The sequence below is a fragment of the Rattus norvegicus genome, chromosome 3, assembly GCF_036323735.1.
Source record: "Rattus norvegicus strain BN/NHsdMcwi chromosome 3, GRCr8, whole genome shotgun sequence".
Taxonomy (NCBI): domain Eukaryota; kingdom Metazoa; phylum Chordata; class Mammalia; order Rodentia; family Muridae; genus Rattus; species Rattus norvegicus.
The window spans coordinates 37100829-37124909 of NC_086021.1; the positions used below are offsets into that span (position 1 = coordinate 37100829).

At 46.6% G+C, this 24081-nt stretch overlaps 1 protein-coding gene across 5 annotated transcripts; it reads right to left on the reverse strand.

Annotated features, from left to right (window-relative positions):
* Nucleotides 1-204: 204 nt before the first annotated feature.
* Zbtb34 (zinc finger and BTB domain containing 34) lies at nt 205-22930 on the reverse strand. 5 transcript variants are annotated; one of them, NM_001399597.1, is made up of 3 exons: nt 22834-22930; nt 19611-19730; nt 205-6518 (listed from the first exon to the last, which is right to left on the reverse strand). In NM_001399597.1, the coding sequence occupies exons 2-3, from the start codon at nt 19640-19642 to the stop codon at nt 4994-4996; spliced, it is 1557 nt and encodes a 518-aa protein (NP_001386526.1). In that variant the 5' UTR covers nt 19643-19730; nt 22834-22930; the 3' UTR covers nt 205-4993. The 5 variants fall into 5 exon arrangements, with proteins under 5 accessions (NP_001386526.1, XP_038962140.1, XP_038962139.1 ...); XM_039106212.2 differs by lacking the exon at nt 19611-19730 and adding an exon at nt 19418-19556 and having other exon boundaries at nt 22834-22903; XM_039106211.2 differs by lacking the exon at nt 22834-22930 and adding an exon at nt 22470-22822.
* Between the last annotated feature and the right edge of the window lie 1151 nt (nt 22931-24081).

Consider the following 24081-nt stretch of genomic DNA (forward strand, 5'->3'; position numbering starts at 1 on the left):
CTAGAGAAACAGATGCCTGTCAGAGGCAGGGGTGCTCCTGGAGGACATGGGTGGGGTCTGTCAGAGGCAGGGGTGCTCCTGGAGGACATGGGTGGGGTCTGTCTGAGGCAGGGGTGCTCCTGGAGGACATGGGTGGGGTCTGTCTGAGGCAGGGGTGCTCCTGGAGGACATGGGTGGGGTGGGAAGACAGAGACCACAGCAAGGTTGCTCTAGCAGCATTTTTATTTACAAACAGCAATCTCCATTGAATTTATTACCATAAAAAAGCCATTTACAAGCAAGAAACAAGAATTCAGAACGAAATGAAGCAGCACTGAAATATTCATGTCACAAACCTAAAGCAAAATGAATATGAGTAAAATATCATTTGAATAAATAGTCTTCAATTCATGCTATAAAATAACCTTAATGGCAAGTTACTAGTTGATACAGCATCCGCTTAGCTAGCTTCATTTACTTCACGTGGTGATGAAGTGTGGCGTTGAGGTTACCAGTTTATATTGCAAGATAATGACACCATGTGAAGTCATTCACATTGCTCAGCCATTTGTAACAGAAGACTGTTAGCCCTACTGCTAAAGTGGTAAGAGGTGGTTTCACATTAGGAAAATGGTCGTTCTCAGGGGAGGCAGGTGAGTTTACCTCTTGCTCTAGTCAGGGCAGCAGCCTGGAGCTTGTTCTCCAAGTCCTGAGGCCGCATTCACAGCATGCTTGTCACTGAAGGGCAGTGAGAGATTTGTATGCTCAATCTGCCACTCAGGGCAGTGAGCAAAGCTTGCTCCAGGAGCTAAGCAGGAGCAGCAATAGCCCTGTCTGTGCCAGACCCAGGGGGGCACCTGGAGTTAGCAAGCCCTGGCAGGAACAGTGGGAACTCTGGCACTTACTGAAGACGATGTGTGTGACGACCATTACAAATCTGGAACAAAGTGAATGACTTCTCTGAACGTTCAGTTCAGCTGCACTGAGTATATGAAATCTATGATGTAAGAACTAGATAGTCTCGTATAAAGAGTTTACATAATTCCCCAGTACTTTCATATATAAAATTTAATAAATAACCCTGACCAGGCTAGAAGCACCATTCAAGGGGCATGAGCCCTTGGAAAATAGTTTAGATGTTGCATATTTGAGTCCCTTTCAGTGGAGGCTTCACAGGAAACCATTATAGAATCTAAGAACAATGGTAACTACAAAAACAGAGCAGTAACAAGTGGGAAGCTTAAAGGGAAACACAGCAGCCCGAGGCAGAGTCTGTTCACACGGACATGTCCCCTAGCCCTTGCTTTGTGTTCTTGCGGATTCTCCCTAGAATCCGGGCTGTTAAAACACACACAGACACAGACACAGACACAGACACAGACACAGACACACACACAGACACACACACAGACACACACACAGACACACACACAGACACACACACACACACACACGGAGGCAGGTTAGACTTGCCATCATTAGAGGAGGCATATACACTTATAGACCTCTGGGAGATTTAAAAATTACCACCTTAGTTCTACCTACAGTATATTCTGCATAACAGTGAACTGACAGTATCCTTTCTGCTGTTTAAACAAACACACACACACACACACACACACACACACACACACACACACACACGAGAGAGAGAGAGAGAGAGAGAGAGAGAGAGAGAGAGAGAGAGAAACCTGCCACGGCAGAGCCGATTGATCGGGGAGGCTTTCCCACTGACCAGGAAGATGAACTCATCTGTGTAACTGTATTTACAAATGGTTTCTAAATGTATTTACAGCTTTAGTAGAAACAAGAGGGCAGAGTACTGATGAGAACAAACAAAGATTGAAAACCACAAGTGTTAGCAAAAGTATAAAACGTCTTCACAGTTTGTGCAATGGTACTAATGTCGCAGGGAAGGGCGGGCGCTGTGGCTGTCTTCACATTGTCTAACATGGAAAGGTAGCTGAGAGGAGACTCGATCACGCACAGGCCTGTGGGAAGGCAGGATATACTTCACTGTAAAACATGTCTTCACATATTGTTTATCTTAGTGGACTTGTGCACCAGCTATAGTGAGAGACCTAACCTACTACTGTACAGGGACAGGTTTGCTGTCCACAAGGAGTTACACAGTACGCTTCAGGGAGAGAGGCCTGCTAGGTGGCCTCGATGCCTCTCCTGGCACATTCTCATGTGGCTAAGCACAATGAACGGCTGCTGCCCCATGGTGACTGCAGACAGGCTATGCAGCACTGTGCTGGCCTGGGCGCTGCCTCCCTCGAAGCCCTGTGAACTTTACAGTACTGTGTTATGGCTTGAGAATTCATTCTTAACACTGCTATCAGTGGAGAGGGTAAAGTGTCAGCAACACGAATGGGAGCAAGCGCAATTTGTCAGATGCGGAATCATGATCAATTAAACTCAAGTCGGTTTTCTGCCCTATACCAGTCCCATTACAATGTTTGAACCTGAACTGTACAATCAAAGCAATGTATATTTTTGTCAAAGACAATTTTGGATAAGTCACTCTTTGGTAAACTCAAACCAGCTAAACAAGTTGACAAATACAAGAACTCCGTGTCTATGAGTTCTGACAGACAGTGACAAGGCCCAGGACATGGACGAGCTGCCCAAGTGTACTATGCTCACCACAGAAAGCTCTGGAAGCATCTCAGAAGGCCCCAGGCCTAAGTAAAAAGGAGGCTCCTTCCCTGAGCCCGACATCTCACATCCTTAGATTTAGGGCCTTTCTTGTCACAAACTTAATTGATAACACAACATGAAAAAAAAAAGTTTTGCATTTAATTAAAAAAAAATCAAAACCAAACTCATTCATGTAAGGAAAATGAGAAAATCACAGACATTTACCTGAAACCTCAGAACACACTTAAGTAGGTAAACACTTGGGGCCCAGCCTCCCCTGAGGCATTCAGCTTTCTCAGCTGAACTAATGCTTCAGGGAGAGGACAAACCCCGACTTAGGCAGTTTGACGAGGAAAAGGCATACCGTATACCCGATTAGCAAGAGCGGCTCCTGGGAGCAGCGGGATTAGTCATCTACAGGAGTTAACACTGAGGTGAGGCGTTCACATATGAGCAGATCCTGTGTGCTAAGGAGGGGCTACTGAGCCGCCGCTGGGGCTGCTGCTACACACAAGGGCTGGAATCAAACTTTTTCTCAAAAACAAACAAACAAACAAACAAACAAAACCAACAAAAAATTTCCCCCCAAGCCCATCATTCTTGGTATCTTAAGAGCCAAAAAAGCATGGCAAACCAACAAACATCTTAAAGTATTCCTTAGCTCCTAGCCTTTGAGGTTGGGCCTCAGATTCTGGGTTTCTGTTTGTTTGAGTCCAGGTCTCAGAGCTCAGGTCTCAGGCAGAGAGTGGAGAGCTGCTGACTCCCGGCAGCCAGCTGTATGACTGGCCCCTCAGCGGCTCCCTGAACTGCTCTCTGCCTGATCCACAGCACCAGAGCCATCTGCGAAGCTTGTTGCTGTGTATGAATCTAACGGCAAACAGACATTCTCCAAGCACTGACCGGACACAGCTCAGACAGTAAGCAGTTTGCCAGCACATGCTTTTGAGGTTTCTTTTCAAGCTGTGAACTTGAGAGGAAAGTAACTAAGTCATTACTACTGGTAGGTTTCACATTTTCTAGACTGATACTGACCTATACTTAACATAAAAATAGCACCACATGACCAAAAATGGTGAGACATACACAGATCTGGTAACACACAGAGGATCTTAGAGAGTTCTGACTTTTTTCTTTAAGCAGGAAACACTGAGAGTGAGGGAGCCACTGGGGCTCTCACTAGCACACACAATACTAAGATAGATATATTGCTTGCAATTCCCGTAGAGTATATAGCTTTACAAAAAGTACAAATTCCAAGGTCTGCAGTTTCCCTGGGAACTGCATAGAAAAGTTGCTGTGCACCTGAACTGGCTGATTTTGAGGAGAGAGAGAGAGAGAACCAAAAGGAAATAACAAAAATAACAAAACCACAACACTTCTTGGAGAATTTTGTAGACAAGCTCTACAAATTCCTGTCCTTTAGTCAGAGTACTAACTCAAGGTGGAGCGATTTAGTTACCTGGTATGTATGCGTCTACAGTACGGAATGAAGGTAGAGTTGTAAGCCAGTAAAAACCTTGAAAACCACTGTTCCTTTGGGGCTGGCTAATGTAACACTACACTGTGTAGAAAGGTCAGCACCACAGGTTGTCCAGTGTACCTGGACAACAAACAAAAATTCCAAAATGGTTTCCCACTACAGTTGAAGGAACCTTATTTATGGCATTTGGTTTATGTGTTTGTTATGAAGCAGAGCTACGAACACTGTGATTTGCTTTGCTTGCATTTGGACACAATGATTACTATATATGAAAGTCTACTGACATTCTTCTGTAAGGGAAACGAAGGGTTAAAACTAACATAGTAGGAGGGGCTGAAACAAAGCCAGAGCTCTGTTCACATTGTATTAAATTATATATTCCTCTTACATTCACCTCAACCAGAATAAACTCAAATTTGAGAATGTATATATACTATATATATAATAACCACTTTATTATATATATATATAAATTGTCTAACTACCCCCTAAAAGTAATTTTAAATTAGAAAAGGTTACCCATTTGTACCAGCTGACGGCATCCTAGCCTCTCTCCGTGAAAATGCACCCAGGCTAGCACCTACAGTGAGTGCGGCCCCTGGCAGAGCATGTGGGGTCAATCAGTTGGCATAGCTGAATCACTGGCAGAGTTGGGAGAAGCATTTAGCCAAAGAGGAATATTGTCAGCCTGTGTTTTCCCTGGATACACTGCCCTTCATGCTTTGAGCTCCTTGGGGGAGAGGAATGGAGGGGAGAGTAAACACAAGAAGTACCCCACCCAGAACTTTCAGAGAAACTAGCGAAAAACCGAGAGATTTGGTGGGGAAAGCAAAGATTACAACAAAGCAAATCACGACGACGATGCACTGACTGGTGTGCTTTGCTCGGGTCCTAGTCAGGCGCATCAGACACTGTGTGGATTTCCAGGCGGGAATCTAGCGCCATCTCTGAGGCTGACGCATCACTTTCAAGTTTCTGTTCCCCATATACATCTGTTCTTTCGGGGGACTCCATGCGACCCCTGCCCTCGGTGACCCCTGGGTGGTTTTTCCGCAGGTGCTGGTTGAGGGTGCCCTGGAATGGAAAGCACTTCCCACAGACCTCACATCGGAACGGTTTGTCATCGGTGTGGCCCCGGATGTGATACTCCAGCTGGTCCTTGCGCGTGTACTTCTTCCCACAGAACTTGCACACAAAGGGGGTGATGCCCATGTGCAGCCGCATGTGCCTGTCGAGGCTTCCCTTCTGGTTAAAGGACTTCCCACAGTAAATACAGATCAACCTCTCGTTGTATGGGTACCAGTACCCTCTGGCACTCCTCTCCCGGGGACTGCTCTCATAACCGGGATTGTTCATCATGGCTTCACTATCAGACCCCTGCACCACACCCTGCAGGTCACTGTGCAGGTGAACAGACAGAGCCCGCTTCTGGCGGGCCCCACGGCCTCGGAAGCAGCTCAGCATGGACCTGGATGGACTGGAATTGGTCTGACCTCCAAAAGCTTCTGGCACACTGGAAGGCTGTGAAGCTGCCTGGGAGTAGGGATAGGCGTGCTGGAGCACAGAGCCGTAGGTGCCCACATTCACGGCCACAACTTGTTCCCCATCAACCATCTCCGTGTGGTAGCCATCATCACCCAGGGAAGAGCTGTCGGAGCAGCTGGGCCGGTCAGACTTTTCCATCTTTACTTTGACCTCGGTGATCTGGCTCTCTCTCACCAACAAGTCCCCTTGCTCATGGTCCCCTTCTATCTGAACCTCATACTCAGACACGCTCCCACTGCTCCCCCGATCTGAGTGCCCCTCTTCCTGCAAGCGGCTCCGAAGGGCTTTGTTGGGGGTCGTCTCCATCCGGAGATCACTGCTGACTGGAGGCTGTCGTACCTGAGGGCAGTACGGAGGGGAGATTTCAACAGGACTGGTGAAGAAGCTGCCATCTTTCACCCCATTCCGGCTCTCAGGAGTCTCTTCAGCACCAATGGTAACAGAATCAACGTCTCCCACACTGATCTTTGAGTGGATGCTCTCTAGGATCTGTGTGCACTTGTCAATGACACACTGCATCTGAAGAAAGCTGGCTGCGGTCAGAAAACTGACAACATCCTTCAGCTGCAAGGACATTCTTCCAGTGTAACAGAAGGAGAGCAACTGCTCAAACACGCTGGGGTTCTTAATCACGGATATCGACAAGCCACTCATAGTGCTCAGTGCTGAATGGTCCCGGAAATACGGGGAGCTGGCTGCGAGGACGGCTTTGTGGGCTCGGAAGGGCTGGCCCTGAATGTGGACGATAATGTCACATAGCTTCCCCTGCAGGCGGAGCTCGTTTAGTTGGCTCAGAACGGTGCTGCTGTGCTCAGGCACATCAAACTGAATGAAACTGCTGCTGTCCATTTCTCCCGACACGAGACGTAATCTGCAGAGACAAAGAGCACCCGTAATTCGCCAGGGCTCCTCAACAAGAGCAAGCAGCATAAATGGAGCTCGCTGCGACTCTGTCGCTAGCACTAAGGTCTGCCTGGCCATTCTTCCTCTTGCTCGGTTTTATCTTCCATCTTTCCATTAATTCAGCTACAGCCAAATAAGCCACTAGCCCAGTGGCACTCTTACTCAATACTCAACGTTATCAAAAGTAAAGCACGGCATGCACAGGAGGGCTGCCTCAGCTGAGGAAAAGTGGCGTCCTTCATGAAACATTCCCATTCACCTGCTGCTGAGGGTCTCCAAGGAGCCCTACAAAAATGCTCCAATTCATGTACAGAACATCTGCCTTGTCTCTCTCCCTCTCTCCCTCTCTCTCTCTCTCTTGCGCTCTCTCTCTCTCTCTCTCTCTCTCTCTCTCTCTCTCTCTATGGTTTATGTCTGTGTACATGTTTACATACACATGTGTGAGCATGTTCATAGAAGCCAAATGTCAACACTGTTTGTTATCTTGGTTTATCTTACTTTCTGAGAGTAGCCTCAAATTGAGATGGGTGCTCACCAACTGCTAAGTCTTGCTGGTCAGCAAGACCAAAATATCCATCTGTCTCCAGCCACGTCACTAGGATAACTAACAGGCACATGTCCCCAAGCCCAGGTTTTAAATCTCTATTATTTATGTGTTTGACAGTTTCACCTGCCTGTATGTTTACGTCCCATGTGCATGCAGTATCCTCAGAGGCTAGGAGTGAATGCTGGACCCATGGGACTGCAGTTACAGATGGCTGTGACCAATGACGTCAGTGCTAGGGATCAAACCTGAGTCCTTGAGGAGCAGTCAGTGCTTTTAACCACGGAATCACCACTCTAGTCCCCTATTTGCTTGTTATTAGATTTTATTTATTTATGTCTGGGGTGCCACAGTGCATATGTAGAGGCCAGAGAACAATGTTTGGAGTTGATTCCTTCCCTCACAAAGTTCTGGGAGATTAAATACAAGCACTTTACAGAATGAGCTGTCTCCCCAGCTCCCACTTACAGATTTCCAATTGGTAGTTTTCAAGTGTGTAGTCACAAGGACTGGAACAAATTTCTTTCCAGTGCAATCTTGATTTGGGCTTTTCCTACATATCTTTGCAAGACAAGCAATACTCCGTCCCTTATAGGAGAGAGTTATTTCAGGCAAAAGCAAGGAGTGATGGGCACAGCACAAGTGCAGGGCCCTCCAGTGGTGCTCATAGAACTGGCATGCTTGGGACATGCTCCCACCACTCCTGGCCTGGAATCTGAAGCTCTGAACCACTTAAAACCCCTGACACCAAAGGAGCCAGTGAAATGGTTCAGTGAGTAAAGACATTTGCCACCAAAACAACCTGAAAACCAAAACAACCCAAAGCTGTCCTCTAACCTCAAGTGCACTGTGACACACACACACACACACACACACACACACACACCCCACAGCTGCTGAGGTAAACACAAGACTAGATCCAGTAACAATTCTATTTTTGATTTTGTTTTTTTTTTTGAGACAAGGCCTCAGTCTGGCCTCACACTCAGGCTTACCCTGAGCTGAGCACGCTGAGCGCTCAGCTTGGCTCAGGAGTGTGCGCCATCACACCTGCCAACCATCAGAAAGTAAAACACTCCTTACTAAGAACTGAATCAAGGGCAAGAAAGGCACCAGGGACAGTTGGCCTCTGTGTGTCTCTAACTGACTTGAATACTAACTTCCAAACCAGATGGACAGACAAGAGGCGAACACAGTAAAATGTTACAGAGGTACACAGAATGACAATGGCTACTGTAAAAACCTGTCGAACCAGGCAGTGGTAACACGTGCCTTTAATCCCAACACTTGGGAAGCAGAAGCAGGCAGATCTCCGAGTTCAAGGCCAGTCTGGTCTATGAGTGAGTTCGAGGACAGACAGGTCTACACAGAGAAACCCTGTCTCCAAAAACCTAAAAAGCAATTTTTCTGCAGCTTTCGAGTTTTTTACAATAAAACGCTGAGGGTTAGAAAGCATCATCTACAATAAGAAGTACAAAGGAAATTGGTGCCTTAACTCTGTAAGCAATAAATAGTGAAAGTAACGGACTCAACTCAGGAGGCCAGACAAGCAGGGACAAGAGGAACAGATAACTCACTAGCAAAGAGCCACCGGGGAAAGTAGGAGTTGGCAAGTGTACACTAGGACTCCTGCAGGACAGGCTCAGTCAGCCGGTCTGACTGGATCACATCAGCGTTTTCGATCTTGTCAGAATGTGAGTTAAAACCTTTTAGTCAAAAGAAAATGCTTCTATTTATTTACCCTGGCTTACAACTGAAATCACTTTGAAATCTGCACGAAATGGACATCTGTTTAGATAACATAAATTGGCAGAACTAAATGAAAAAGACACAGAAGTGCCAAGGCACAAACGCTCTCCAGGCCATTCACACTGTCCTAGCCCCATGTGGAGACACGGAGGGCAACTCTGCATCGGGTACAAACCTGACACCAGAGGAAGACAGGGAACTGACAGACATCTGCTTCCACTAAGGGATTATAAAGCCTGTGTGCAGACACCAGGGATTAGGACTGAGCGACTAAGGTTAGGGCTAAGATGATCTGGGCACCAGAAAGTCAAAGGAGGTCTCCATGGCCATTGACAACTCACCAAACACTCACCTCAGAAGTAAATACTCTTTCAGAGTAAGACAACAACAACTTGATAAGCAAGAAATAAAGCACTACTTATAAAAACATAGAAAAGAGTAACTACTGCGAAGAGTAGCATCGTCCTTAGTCAGGGCTCCTCACAATGTATTAAATGTATTCAACACAACAGATGCTAGCCACAGCATCCTTACTTCCGGTTAACTTTGCCACAACCCTCTCTTTCCTTTCACCAAGTGGATCCCAGGTATTGAACTCAGTCTTCAGGCGTGGTAACCGCACCCTCTCCACTGAGCGAGCTTTGTAACGGGTGAGTGAAGAAGCACATCTGTTATGAGCCTTAGCTGCAGAGATGAGCACTGTCTCTAAATGAAATACAGGCCAATGGAACTGTTTGTTAAATTCCTTTTTAAAAGACAATTCTAAAATGTATCTATTATACAACACCGATGTGCCGTAAGAATGCAAGCCACATGTTTCCAGTGTTTTTCAGTAGTTACCAAGCCTTCCCCCAATTCTCCCCCACCACTAAAGCACCGTGCTGGGCACAGAACCCAGAGCCCCCTGCACTGCCAAGGTGCTACTGCAGCACCCTGGCAGTTGTGCTTGTGAAGTAAAAAATATATATACTTAATTTAATCCAATAGAGCAAACAGCATTTTAAATTCCTCACCACTTCACACCAAAAAAAAAAAAAAAAACAAACAAAACAAAACAACAACAAAAAAAACCTGCCTAAAAAAGAAAAAAGAGAAGAGAAAACTCTACCCAGATTTGGTGCACAACTGGGCACCACACCAGGGAGTCCTAGTCGTCCCCATCAATCCTGGTAAGAGCAGGTCATCCTCACTCTCACTGAGGAGTCACTCGAAAGTCACAGAAGGCCAACTGAGCAAATGCTACTTGAAACAGGGTCAAAGGGATGCAGAAAGGTTATCCAGACCTGTGAGGAGGTGTGAGTCCTGCAGGGAAACTGACCCCACAGAAGGAATCACATGTCTCAAGAGAGAGAGCCCGAGTCAGGACGGAAGGACTTCCCGGAAGCTCCTCTTCAGCAGGGCCAGGGCACAAGGGAAGAGCAGGGGCCAAAGAAGCTGCTGGTGACGTGGACTTCACACCAAGACTTCATTCACTGCCACTTCAAGTATAGGGAAAGGACAATCTCTAAGTAGAGATGGTTTTGGGGAACTTGATAAACTTCTGGCTAATCCTTCCTGTACAGCATCATGTTGATGTAGAAATGTAGAGGTATAACTACAGAAGCAAAACTTTTATACCTTAAAAATGCTTACAAAAAAGGACAAAAAACAAATTATGAAAGGAATTTACAAAATACATAGCTGAGAAGTATGAAATTCACAAATAATAAATACCAAATATCACAATTGAAAACTCCATAAATATGAGCAGATGTTTTTTTAAGAACAAGGAATAAAAATAGCCTTTTAGACAGAGAAAAATAATCATTTCATCAGTAAACAAACAAAATTTAAAAAGAGATGCAATTCTTTATCCATTTGGCAAGACTTACAAAAATACACCCATCACCTAAGAAAAGGTCAGGTGTCACCCATCTCATAGCATTTCCCAGCGGAAGGTGCTTAAATAGCAAATCAAAGGCTGAGAGGAAGGCAAGGAGTCCTCACCAGCAGCAGAGCACTTTGTGATGGGACATAATTACGGTGAAAGGGGCTTCTTCGAGGTCTCCTTAGTGGGATGGCTGGCCTCAACAGGGCAACAGGAAGCAGCATACCATGGCTAATACCTAGAAGTTTCTATTTTCCCTGCAAAAAGTGAAAGGGGGTGCGCTCTGCCTTGTAGCAAGGCTTCCCTAAGCGCTGAGAGGTTCAGAGCAACATTCAAAAGCTTTGGGAAGTAAGCAAGGTGAATTCACAGTTCACTCTAGGCACATCACCAGGCTAAAGAGAATAAAAGGTGTGATTAACTTCACTTTCCATATGCCCCATGGCCAGATTTACTCTAACAGGCCCAGGACAGAAGGAGAGGCTTTGTCAGGACATCAGTGTCACTCAGGATCCTCAGCTCCTCGGGACCAGCAGCCTCCTACTTCTTCCCTGCATGGAATTCCAACAGGCCGGCTTGAAGTAAAGTTTTTAAATAAGCTTGTCTTTAAAGTAAAAACATGCATATTATAGCACTTCTGAGCATAGGATAGAACAATATAAAAACAAGAAAACTCTCCCCATTCCAGCGCTCACTTCAGAAGGAGCCCTCAGAGTTCTGAGCATGAGCTTGCATGTGCTGGGTCCTAAGCAATGTAAGTAGGTCTGGAGCGGTGGTCGGCTGCTAAGGGCTGCTCTGCAGAGAGGCCTGCGTTTGGTTGGGTTCTCAGCACCCACACAGCAGCTCCAGGTCCAGGGGGTCTGATGCCCTGAAAGTCTCCTTGGGTACCCGAAGGCATGTGATGCCCATACAGACGAGATGTACTTTTCTTTTTTCCATATAAACCGTATCTAATAGACCTTAAAATCTTCATTTCCTCATCAACCTCATTGTGTCCAACTTCATAGACCTACAGACACCTGTGTAACAATGTATTTAACCAGTGTCACTGATGCAAAACCAGGAAGCAAACTAATCAGCTGTTACACAGAGCATGGTGACATGTTACAGATGTCTGGGCTGGCTCTCTTTTCTAATTCCTTGCAGAAGAACTGAGAGAGACTTTGCATTTCAACATGTAATGCCAAAGCATCTTCTAAGAGGTGCCAAGTGACCACTGATTTGCCCAAACAGGGAAGAGCTGCTCCCCACAACTACCAGCATCACGCATTAAACTACTTCACCTTTGCGGAACAGGAGGGGGGAAAACAGTACCTCCTTCTGTGATACACACGCTCTTTTACCAAGGAGGCCACCCACCATGTTTCTAACATCTGTCCATGGCTAACTGAAGGCAGCCATCACTGAACTGCCTCTTCTTATCCTCGGCATGCAGTTGCCTTTTTACTGGATTGTCAGAACTCTTTGTAAATTAAGGGAATTAGCCTGTCATTTGTGCTGCACTAGGATTTAATTGCAATCAGTAAACGGCATACTAACCGGGGACTTAAATTATTTCTCTACACTTACAGGAAATACTCACTCGACATCAACTCCTCCATACAGCAAACCACAGGGAATGCAAAGACTCACAAAGTCTCTGGCTTGCAGTTTGACATGGGCTTAATGCAGCTTCCTCCCAGCTCAGGGAGAGATGGAAATCAAATTCATTTTTGATAATGCAGAGATGTGATTTATATTCATTTTTCATTTAGATTAAGTTTGCAGCTGCTTCAGAAAACAATAATGAATTTGATTATTCCACTCACTAAAAACATTAGGATCAGTGTTCTTTAATTTAGCAGATTAATCATGTCTTCCCAGCACATTATAATAGACGAGAAAAAAAGAGAGAGAAAACTAGTCATATTTTAACTCTAAAAACGAGCATGTATAAACTGGACCCACCCCCATGGCGCCATTAGTAGCTATTTTGTTTTTGTCTGAGAGAGCCATGCTGTGGATAAGAACATGGACACTGGCTACCGCTTGCTATCTTCATGGTTCTCTTCTGCTGTCCAACCAGTGGGAGGGTTATCTTCTCATTCCTCCAAGTCACCTGCAGTCCTAGCCCTCAGCCTTCCTGGGCATGAGGGTATCCTATGGAGGTCCAGTGCTGGGTTCTTGCTAGGAAGAATGCAACCCAGGCTTCACTTCAAGGAGCCCACGTCTCCTCAATGAGACAGGTATTGTCACTCCACGAGGCTGGTTTCCCAGCATGTTTCCATGTTTGTAATCTCACCTCCTAGGAGGATAACCTCCCCATTTTACTAGGCAGAGGAGCGGAAGTAAAACAGCAGTGGCAGAAGAGGAAGGAAGATGACAGGGACAAGTGACAAGCACCTTCCTATTGACTAAGATAGTGAAGGTATTTTAGTAAGAGACCTTGAAAGTACAAATGCTAAGTGTCCTCTTTGCAGCTCAAAACCACCTCTTCATGGCCTGTTCAGCCAGCATAGCAGGAGGAAGACAGGAGGCCAGCCTATGTTAACAACAGATCATTTCTGAAAGCATCAAAACCAGACCTGTGCAGGTCAGAGCTAGGATCAAGAAAACATTGGGGGGGGCGGAGGCAGCTCCTAATAAAGCGCATGACCTCTTCTCAGATCAGTTTTGATGCCTTGGATTCTTCAGATACCTTTTTCTCTGGCTCCGTTATACCTGCATTAAGCAAAACGTCCTTTCTTCATACAAAAGCCTTAATTAGTTAGAAACCACAAAGCCAGGGCTCAAATGACAGCCCTTTGGTGATTCAAAGTGGACATCTTAAGAGACAAGATGCCCCCAAGACAACACAGGTTCAGCCCACGCTCAATAGAACACAAAGCAGCACTGAGAGACGCTGCAGGCCAGAGAGCAAGAGTTAACAGAGAGGTACATAGACAGGGCCGTGAGGCTGCTAGCAGACTCCAGGCAGCAAACGACAAGGTTAAGTTCAGAGTAACGGCTTACAGTGGGAGAACTTGGGCACACCGAGAAGCCACTCACAAGACCCAAGCACTGTGGCATGGCTACGGGAAGAGGGGCTAGTCCTTCAACTACCATTCCTCTCACAGAGCAAAGGAGAAGGAAACAAAAGGCCTAACAGAAGACTGGATGGCAATGAGGTTAAAGCTCTGCATGGTCTCACCAGAAAAAGCTCAGGATACACCACTGCACTGTGGGTGCCACACGGTGCACTGCTCTAAAATGCAAGATGACCTGATACTAAGCTCAGTTCCAAGGCCTCCCTGCACAGAGATGTTTTTTACCTGCAGGAGCTCTGGAAGAAAAGGGCACTGTACAGAAACGGAGACAGGGGCAGAGTCAAGCAGCAACAGGCATGCTGAGCTAAAAAGAGACACCAGTGACTAGCCCTGTTCCTTCACATGGGTGTGAACAAAGGAGGTAAAGAAGCAAGGACACTCTTACAGGGAGTGTCTCTATAGGTGACATGAAAGCCTGGCCAACCAGAACACAGCTCCTGAAGCCTTCAAAGCAGTTGCCTGCTTGCTAGTGTCCTAAAAACCAGTAAGCAATGTTTGGCTGCTTCAGCTTTCTACTGAATACCATCAATATTCTTACATTAGTATTTTGTATCATCAAAAAAATAACTAGGGGGGTTGGGGATTTAGCTCAGTGGTAGAGCGCTTGCCTAGGAAGCGCAAGGCCCTGGGTTCGGTCCCCAGCTCCGAAAAAAAAGAACCCAAAAAAAAAAAAAAAAAAAAAAAAAGAAAAACAAACTAGGGCTGGAGAGATGGCTCAGTGGTTAAGAGCACTGGCTGGGGGCTGGGGATTTAGCTCAGTGGTAGAGCGCTTACCTAGGAAGCGCAAGGCCTTGGGTTCGGTCCCCCCAGCTCCGAAAAAAAAAAAAAAAAAACAAAAAAACAAAAAACAAAAAAAAAAAAAAAAAAAAAGAGCACTGGCTGCTTTTCCAGAGGTCCTGAGTTCAAATTCCAGCAACCACATAATGGCTCACAACCATCTGTACTGGGATCTAATGCCCTCTTCTGGTCTGTCTAAAGACAGCAACAGTGTACTCAACATAAAATAAATAAATAAATCTTAAAAAACAAAAAACGCACCTCTCTCTCTAAAAAGCCACAGGAAAATGGAAATCCCTTTTTTTTTCTTTTCTTTTCTTTTTTTTTTTTTGGTTTTGATAGTGGGCTAGCTCCAAATTACTTAATTTGTTAATCAAACTGGACTAACACAAACATATTTCCCCCAAAAATGGGCAAAGGCTATTTACAACTAAAAAGACAAAAACCTCACCAAAACATGTTTTAACTTTATTTGTGATTTAAAATGTTTGGATTACAAAAGAAAAAAAAAGGTACTTTTTTTTTTAGCAGGAGTCGGTACTGGGGATTAAACCCAGGACCTTTCATGTGGTTCAGAAACACTACCACTGAGGCACACCATGCTCCAAGGTACCACTTTTAAGCCATTACACATATAAGCAAGCTTTTAAGTGCTGGCAAATGGAATCCTGGGGTATAATTTGGTGATATTTATCAGCACATAAAAAGCCTTTGGTCTAAAGTAACTGCTAGGGGCTAGAGAGAACTCAGCAGGCAAAGGCACTTGCCACATAAGCTGGACCCTCCACGTGTGTACAGTGACATGTACATTACCTACACACTAAATAAATGAATGTAATAATTATTTTTAAAAACATGGAATATAGAAACCGTGCTTGCAGAAGTGTGTATACATGTGTGCTGCAGAAGTATGAAACTAGTATGTAATAAGGCATACACTGTGCTTTTCTTTTTTGGTTTCAGCCACCAAAGACTGATTAATAAAAAGCAGAGAGCTGGGTGGTGATGGTGCACACCTTTAAGCCCAGCACAAGGGGGGCAGAGGCAGAGGCATCTCCATGAGTTCGAGACCAGTCTGTCTACACAGAGAAACACTGTCTCAAAAAAACCAATAAAAAGGGAAAAAGGAAAAGGAAAGGTAGGGTACAGGGGCACGCACCATAGTCCAAGCTCCTTGGGAGCCTGAGGCAGACAGCCACTGATGTATATGCACATAGGACTTCCTTTCTTGGTGACAGTCTTTTTTTTTTTTTTCTTTTTTCTTTTCTATTTTTCGGAGCTGGGGACCGAACCCAGGGCCTTGCGCTTGGTAGGCAAGCGCTCTACCACTGAGCTAAATCCCCAACCCCGTTGGAGACAGTCTTATTCTACAGTCCTGCTGGCCTCAACTCAAGGCAACCAACCCTCCTACCTCTGCCTCCCAATACTGGAATTACAGGTCTGCGCTATCATGTCCCGCTTTACAGTTGACTCAACCACACAGGGGTTAAAAGTGCTAACAAGTACCTTTTGATTCTGCCATTTGTGCAGCTACGATTAAAGATGGCATTTTTGTTTGTTGGGAAGACTGGCCTGGAACTCACCAGGTACAGTCATCCTCTCTGACTCCAGCAATAACACTGTACCTCTGTTTGTTTACATTTCATAGACTACAAAAGTCAGCACTTCTGGTTTGCTTTTACACATGCACATTTCGTCCTGTCCACATGTTTATGCCTTTGAGACACACCTTTTTCTTATTGTTTCTATCAATCTAGGCTACATGGTTTCTAGGATTTTTTTCCCAAATTGTGGGAAAAAAATAAATATATTAAAAAATACATATTAGGGCTGGAGAGATGGCTCAGTGGTTAAGAGCACCCGACTGCTCTTCCAGAGGTCCTGAGTTCAATTCCCAGCAACCACACGGTAGCTCACAACCATCTGTAAAGAGATTCGATGCCCTCTTCTGGTGTATCTGAAGACAGCTACAGTGTACTTATATATAATAAATTAAAAAAAAAAAAAATACATACTAGATGGTGGTAGTGAGGTGCACACCTTTAATCCCAGTACTTGTAAGGCAGAGGCAAGCGGATCTCAGTGAGTTCGAGACCAACCTTGTCTTCAGAACAAGCTACAGGATACCCAGGGCTACACGAAGAAACCCTGTCTCAAAAAACCCACACCAAGCAGGGTTGGAGAGATGGCTCAGTGGTTAAGAGCACTGATTGCTCTTCCAGAGGTCCTGAGTTCAAATCCTAGCAACCAAGAAGTGACTCACAAGCACCAGTAATGGGATCCAATTAGCTCTACTGGTGTGTCTGAAAAAGCTTCTTCTGCAAGGAATTAGAAAAGAGAGCCAGCCCAGACATCTGTAACATGTCACCATGCTCTGTGTAACAGCTGATTAGTTTGCTTCCTGGTTTTGCATCAGTGACACTGGTTAAATACATTGTTACACAGGTGTCTGTAGGTCTATGAAGTTGGACACAATGAGGTTGATGAGGAAATGAAGATTTTAAGGTCTATTAGATACGGTTTATATGGAAAAAAGAAAAGTACATCTCGTCTGTATGGGCATCACATGCCTTCGGGTACCCAAGGAGACTTTCAGGGCATCAGACCCCCTGGACCTGGAGCTGCTGTGTGGGTGCTGAGAACCCAACCAAACGCAGGCCTCTCTGCAGAGCAGCCCTTAGCAGCCGACCACCGCTCCAGACCTACTTACATTGCTTAGGACCCAGCACATGCAAGCTCATGCTCAGAACTCTCTGAGGGCTCCTTCTGAAGTGAGCGCTGGAATGGGGAGAGTTTTCTTGTTTTTATATTGTTCTATCCTATGCTCAGAAGTGCTATAATATGCATGTTTTTACTTTAAAGACAAGCTTATTTAAAAACTTTACTTCAAGCCGGCCTGTTGGAATTCCATGCAGGGAAGAAGTAGGAGGCTGCTGGTCCCGAGGAGCTGAGGATCTGGGGATCTGGGTGACACTGATGTCCTGACAAAGCCTCTCCTTCTGTCCTGGGCCTGTTAGAGTAAATCTGGCCATGGGGCACATGGAAAGTGAAGTTAATCACACCTTTTATTCTCTTTAGCCTGGTGATGTGCTTAGAACTGAAGTTAGCTGTGAAGGACTTGGGGTGTAGGCTGGCATGCTCTGGCGAACAAGCGTCCAAAAAGCAAAGCTGCACTTAGGCTACCCAGTGGGAAGAAAGGAATGGGAGTGGGAAGAGACTGGGACTGATCCACACTGCGCTAACTGAGGAGGAAGCGGCATTACAGAGCCAGATGGAAGAAAGAAAAGCTGGGAACCAAAGACTATGCTCACTGCTCCTCAGGAAAGAGGCCTAGTAGCAGCAGGTCAGTGCACATGACCCTCGCTCAAACACCATTTCCAACGGCTAGGATGAAAAGCAAAACACTGCACCACGCCTAACATTACATGTGAGGAGAAAGAGCACAACAGTCGGTGGCATCCTCATCCAGAGGGCCTACCAGCCAGGGACTCCTAAATGTCACTTGGGAAAATCAACACATGCAGGCCTCAAGTCTCCTCCATATTGACCAAGGGTAAAGCCTCAGAATGATCTCCCTATGACACCCAGAGCATTAGCAGAGCACAAGGCAAGCAATGGGAATGGTCTCACACCCAGATGAGCTCTTGGGCTCACAGCTCACTGTATGGGTCAGCTGATCTATCCTAAACCAAGCAGGTAAGTCAAGACCTCTGGACTGCCACCGGCAGAAGTACCCTCAGCACTCAAACAGCCCCGGGGCAGGACAGGCAGGATCCTAAATCTGCAATGTGGCTGACTGCCTTCTCACCTGGAAACACTGCTGCTCCCTGAGATGCTACACATCCTTTAAAAATGCCCAGTTACACTTCCAAGAAAAAAAAAGGAAGGTGACAAGTCTAGAAGGGGCTTCAGGTACGAGGAAGGACCATTATTCCCAGGCAAAATGTCTGTGATTCCAAACCCATCTTAGAGCAGGCCGAGGAGCAGCAGGGCTGCAGGAAGCATTGTGATGCTGATGAAAGTCAAGGCAAGAAAAGGGGGGGGGAGGGGAGGAAGTGGCATTCTGTGATGGATATTCATGAAGGGCGCTTCCTAATTTAAAGGAAAACAAGTTTAGAGTTCTTACTGCATTAATTCATGTGCGAGAACATTTTTATCCGAACTGCTACATTTCTGAGCGAGGCGCTAACACTCTCCAGGTCTGCCCAGATACACTAATTTGGGGAGGGTGTGATTTGTCTTAGTCAATGCAAAACATTGGAAGCTGCTTCTTAGTTTTCCACCCAGGAGAGGAATGGCTGCTGCAACCTCACCAGCAACAGTGAGACCTGCCCTTACCTCCTGCCCTAAACACTGTACAGAGGAAGCTCCTCCTGGCAACAGACACAGACAGTACAACTATTCCCACTGCACAGATGAGGAGACCTAGTCCAAGAGACAAGGAACTTTCCTGGGGTCACTCAGCTAATGACTGACCCAGTCTCAAGAGCAAACGTTCTCAGTAAGAAGAGAACTTTAATTCAGGCTTCCCGTTGAGAGGTATGGCTTTTCCTGGTGCTGATCCTCATGACCCATGTCAAGTAGAAAGACAAATTCAATTCAAGAAAACCTACAAAAGTCAGCTAGTCTGACATGGTGGTAAGGGGCCATAATTGAACCAACACTTCAAATCATTTTCAAAATTTGACTGTGAAAATTTCCTCATTGTTTTTACTGAATAAGTAGGCCCCCAAAAGTGTTTCAAAATCTTTGCTTTTCTTCTTAAGATAGGGTTTTTCTATATTACCCAGTTTGGGCTCAAGCTCATGGATCCGAGTGATCCTGTCTCGGCCTCCCCAATAAGGCACCAGAGTTTTGCACCACTGTACCTGGCTAGACGGTTCACACTGATCATGAGCTGAATTCAAGGATGTTTCAAGCAGGAGAAGTAAGCTTTCTTAAAACAAAACTCTCAATATACATTAAGACGCAGCAGCTTATCTGCTCCTGGCTGGCTTTTCAGGAGACCTGGAAAAATACAAACATTCCACTTCTTATAACAAACGGATTAGAAAGGCTCACCTTGAATTGCATTCTTCCAGGGTGCTTTCCATGCCAGCAACATCAACAGAAAATAACCATTAGAGGCTTAACTGTGCTCAGTTGGCGACCTTCACTAAGCTAAATTCAGCAGTTTGTCAGCTACAAAACATTAAATGGACACAGTGAAGAAGTTTGAAAGCATGAAACAGAATTTCAACTAAAATAACATGAAAATGAATGGAAATATAACAAAATGATGGGGCTCTGGGTTTATAATGTTTGACATTCTTGCTTCAACTGAAGGCAGGCTGGACGCATGTACAGAGGGCCTTGGCAGTCCATCTTCACTCCTAATACACCACACCTAATCATAATAATAAAATGTCTTCAACACTTCCAAGGTTTTGCTATCTTATCTCCCTTGTATGCCATCTCCATTAAAAATCCTAGTGGCGTGCTCGCTTCGGCGGCACATATACTAAAAAAATCCTAGTGGCTGTGGAGAGGGCTCAGTCTATACTGAAGAGCTTACTTCCAGTAGGGCCTGAATTCGGATTCTCAGCACCCATGTAAAATGCCACGCACAGAGGTTCACGCTTGGAATCCCAGCACTGGGGAGGTGGGGACAGGAGCATCTCTAGGGCTTGCTGGACAACCAACCAGTCTGGCTGAACAGTGAACTCCAGATACAATGAGACCCCGTCTCAGAAGATAAAGAGGAGATGGGGGAGGTGGAAAGCACATGGACAGGCAGATGCACATGACGCTGTAAAACTGTACAACCCCGACTTCATTACACATTATAGGTAAGAAAACTCAGGCTCAAGGCGGGGATGTAATTCAGTGGTAGAGCATTTGTCTAGCATGTGTATGGCCCTGGGCTAATTAACTCTGCAGCACCAAAAAAGAAAAAAGAAGGAAAGAAAAGACAAGCTCAGCAAACATAAGAAATGGCTCAAGTTCATAACTAGTGAGCAGCTGTACAGAGGTTCAGACCCAGGCCCGTCTGGTCCCCTGACCTTCCCCACATAGCCTTAGACTTAAGAATTACATGTTTTTTTTTTTTTCTCTACTGATTAGGAATAAACATATTTTAAAGAATTTTTTCTGGGGCTGGGGATTTAGCTCAGTGGTAGAGCGCTTACCTAGGAAGCGCAAGGCCCTGGGTTCGGTCCCCAGCTCCGAAAAAAAGAACCAAAAAAAAAAAAAAAATTATTCTGTGCTTTCTGCATCTGAGAATAAAATTGAAAACATCCACCTGGAATTGCAGCATTAAATGCCAGGAGTCACAAAGGACAAGAAGAGTTCATAACTACCAACAGCTTCTCCTTTAAGAAGAAAGTTGTTTACCAACAAAAATCAGGAACTACATGAGGACCTATTCTCAAAACTCCAGGTCCAGAATCAGGTAGCAGGAGTCTGAAAGAAGCATTCACATACATGCTGTGCCTTCAGACGAAACTCCTGCTCTGGCTGGGCCAGGACAAGCTCAATAACCAAGGAAGCTTGCTTTGGAATCCCAGTGCCACAAAGGCATGGGGGTAGGGCGGTGAGGGAACACCCTCTGGAGGAAGTGTATCTTCAGCAGGGGCTTGAAGGAAGTGAAATGGAGAATGTGCTGGGAGGCCTGGAACTGCCCCACAGGCAGTCATAACCTGGCCAAACTAGGAGAACAGAGACCGGAAAAAGGTCAGGTTCAGGTGAGAGGGAAAAAGCTAAGAGACCCTTGAAAGGGGGTGGGGGAAGTAGCAAAGTCTGGACAGCATGATGCAGGCAGAAAGGACAGTTCAGCTCTCTACTGCTGACTGCCATGGCTCCCTGGCTCAGTATCCTAGCCTCTATTAGGTTCCACCTCTAGCAAGCCTGGTCTTTTCTTCCTGGAATATGCTTGCCTTTAGAATAGTTTCAACTTTGGCCTAGTATTCAAGATCTTGCAGGAACCAAGCCTAATCAACCTTTCCTCCTTCTCTCCCACCTTACCCCTCCTCTGCCAGGAGGCTGCTCTAATCACTAACTCCATAGGATCCTTTTCTCCCCATCTGAATCCTACTCCCTCTTAACACACAGTTCAAGTCCCATCCCTTACTGACCTCTACCTCTCCTGCTGAATTCTATCGGTCACAGCTTTGTGTCACAGACATCACCTATTCACAGGCAATGTCTGAACACCCACTGTAAATAAAGCCTTGGGAGAGTCACAGTCCATCCACTACTCACAACATTTTGACTTTTACTAAGCAAGCACTCAACTATTTTTTTTACTTCCTATACTAAGTTTGGCGTTAGCATAAAGGAAGGATGGGGGAGGGTGAAACCTCTGGAGTCAGAGACCAACTAAGAAGCTGTTGCAATAATCCAGATGTGAAGCAAAAACAGCCTAGCCTAGGGAACAAAGAGAGAATGGGCAAATACAGACAGCAAAATGTTTGCAAGCAAAATGCTCCACGGGAAAACTATGGACGGCAGCAAGGAACGGTGAAGGATCAGTAAAGCTATTTCCAAGAAAACATTTGTGGTAATCATTTTAAACCTCCGTGAGACAAAGTGCACGAAGTGGTTAAAAAAAGTCTACATCTGGAGTGGCGGGGGAGACTTCGGTAGAACTGCCTAGCATGTTGAGCCAGGCATAGACCTTGCAATGTCAGACATTCACAGCATGAGGGGTCTGTAGGGAGTTCATCTAAACTCTCAATTCTTACGTGGACAAACTGAGGCCCAGCATGGAAAAGACTTACTGAAAACCCCAAGATGGAGCGTCCCTGAATTGAGTAGCCCCAAAACAGTTACCTGGCCTACGGGAGCAGTGTTTCACACGCCCCCTCCCCAGTCCGTCCCCAGCCCTGCGTCAGTGGCCACGCAGACCACCCGGGCCAAGCTTAACACGCGCCGCCTGTTTACCTGGCGCAAGGCGGTGGCCAGAGGTAGCAGCTCCTGGGCAGCCTCCCGCTGATCCCCCCTCCCAGACGGGGCCTGGCTCTCCGGGGACAACGGTCACTGAGACCCCTCGGTACGGGAGAGAGAGCGAGCCTCCCGGGGCGGAGGCTGGAGGGGTGCATGCAGGGCAGCTGCCCGGGTTCGCCGCCCCTCGGGGCCAAGCGCCTGGCCTCCGGCAGGTGCCAGGGCCTCAAGACCCCGCCCGGCCGGCCCCGGCACTGACCAGGCAGCCTCTCGCCCGCCCCGCCGCGCCCACGGGGGAGTTCGGACAGCCGCCCGACGGGCCACCCTGACCCTGCCGCCTCCGCCCGCGGCCCGCCAGCCTCACCTGGGCCGCGCGCCGCGTTCACATCGCCCGCCCGCGGCGCCCCCTCCGCCGCCGCCGCCGCCGGCGCCAGGCCCTTCCCCGCCGCTCCCGCTGCCGCCCCTGCCCGCGCCCCCCGCCCCCGGAAGCGCTTCCAGGCCCCGCCCCCTCTGCGCCCGCGCTTCCGGGCAGGCGCGGACACGGGCGGGTGTTAGTATGGCTGGCTTTCTCGCGGCGGGCTAGAGTCTGGTCCGAACCCGGGTCCTGGCCGGTGCTGCAGGCAGACCAGTAGACGGGCGGGTGGCTGAACGGCAACCCGGCTCTGGAGCCTGAATACCCGACTTTGCCGCCCGTGGCCTTCCGCCCGCCTTCTCCTCGGCGCCCCCTGCTGACCGGAGCAGAACTCGACAGTGTGCACCGGGACCCTAAGTCCACTATGGAAGGCCCACACCTACAACCCCCTTCCTCATGCTTTTTAGTTCTTTATTTCTATGTTTGTTATTTTGTTGTTTTTTTTTTGAGACAAGGTCTTAAAAACATATTTCTACTATATAGATGAGGCTGGCCTTGAAATCAAAAAGATATGACTACCCCAGATTACATTACAGGGATGAGCATGAGTCCCCGCCCCCCAACCCAGCTACCTGGGCAGGTTTTCTCTTCTGCAAAAAGAAGGTTACCTTGCTTTAAAACAAGCAAGAGCCCGTGGGCTGGAGAAATGGCTCAGCAGTTAAGAGCGCTGAAGTTCAATTCCCAGCACCATGTGTCTGTAACTCGAGTTTCAGAGACCCAACGCCCTTTTCTAGCCTCCTCCGACACTAAGCATGCACGTTGTGCACAGACATACATGGAAGCAAAACCCCCAACACATAGAATAAAAATGAATAACTTTCCAAAATAAAAAAAAGTTCCAAGAGTAAGAGCAGCGGACCCAGAGCATAGGAATGCTTCTTGTCAGGCTAGACTACCTCAGGCAAGACGTCTGGGCTGGTTCATAACGTAAGGTCCATAGCAATGAGACTCCGTTTCCCTGGGAACATAGCTTTGGGGCTCATCATTTTAACCGAATCTTACTAAATGTGTGGGTAACAATCTGGATTCTTGACTGACACAGTGTTTGCTCCTGTTAAGGACAATGGAGTTGGGGCTGGGGATTTAGCTCAGTGGTAGAGCGCTTACTACCTAGGAAGCGCAAGGCCCTGGGTTCGGTCCCCAGCTCTGAAAAAAAAAAAAAAAAAGAACCAAAAAAAAAAAAAAAAAAAAAAAAAAAGG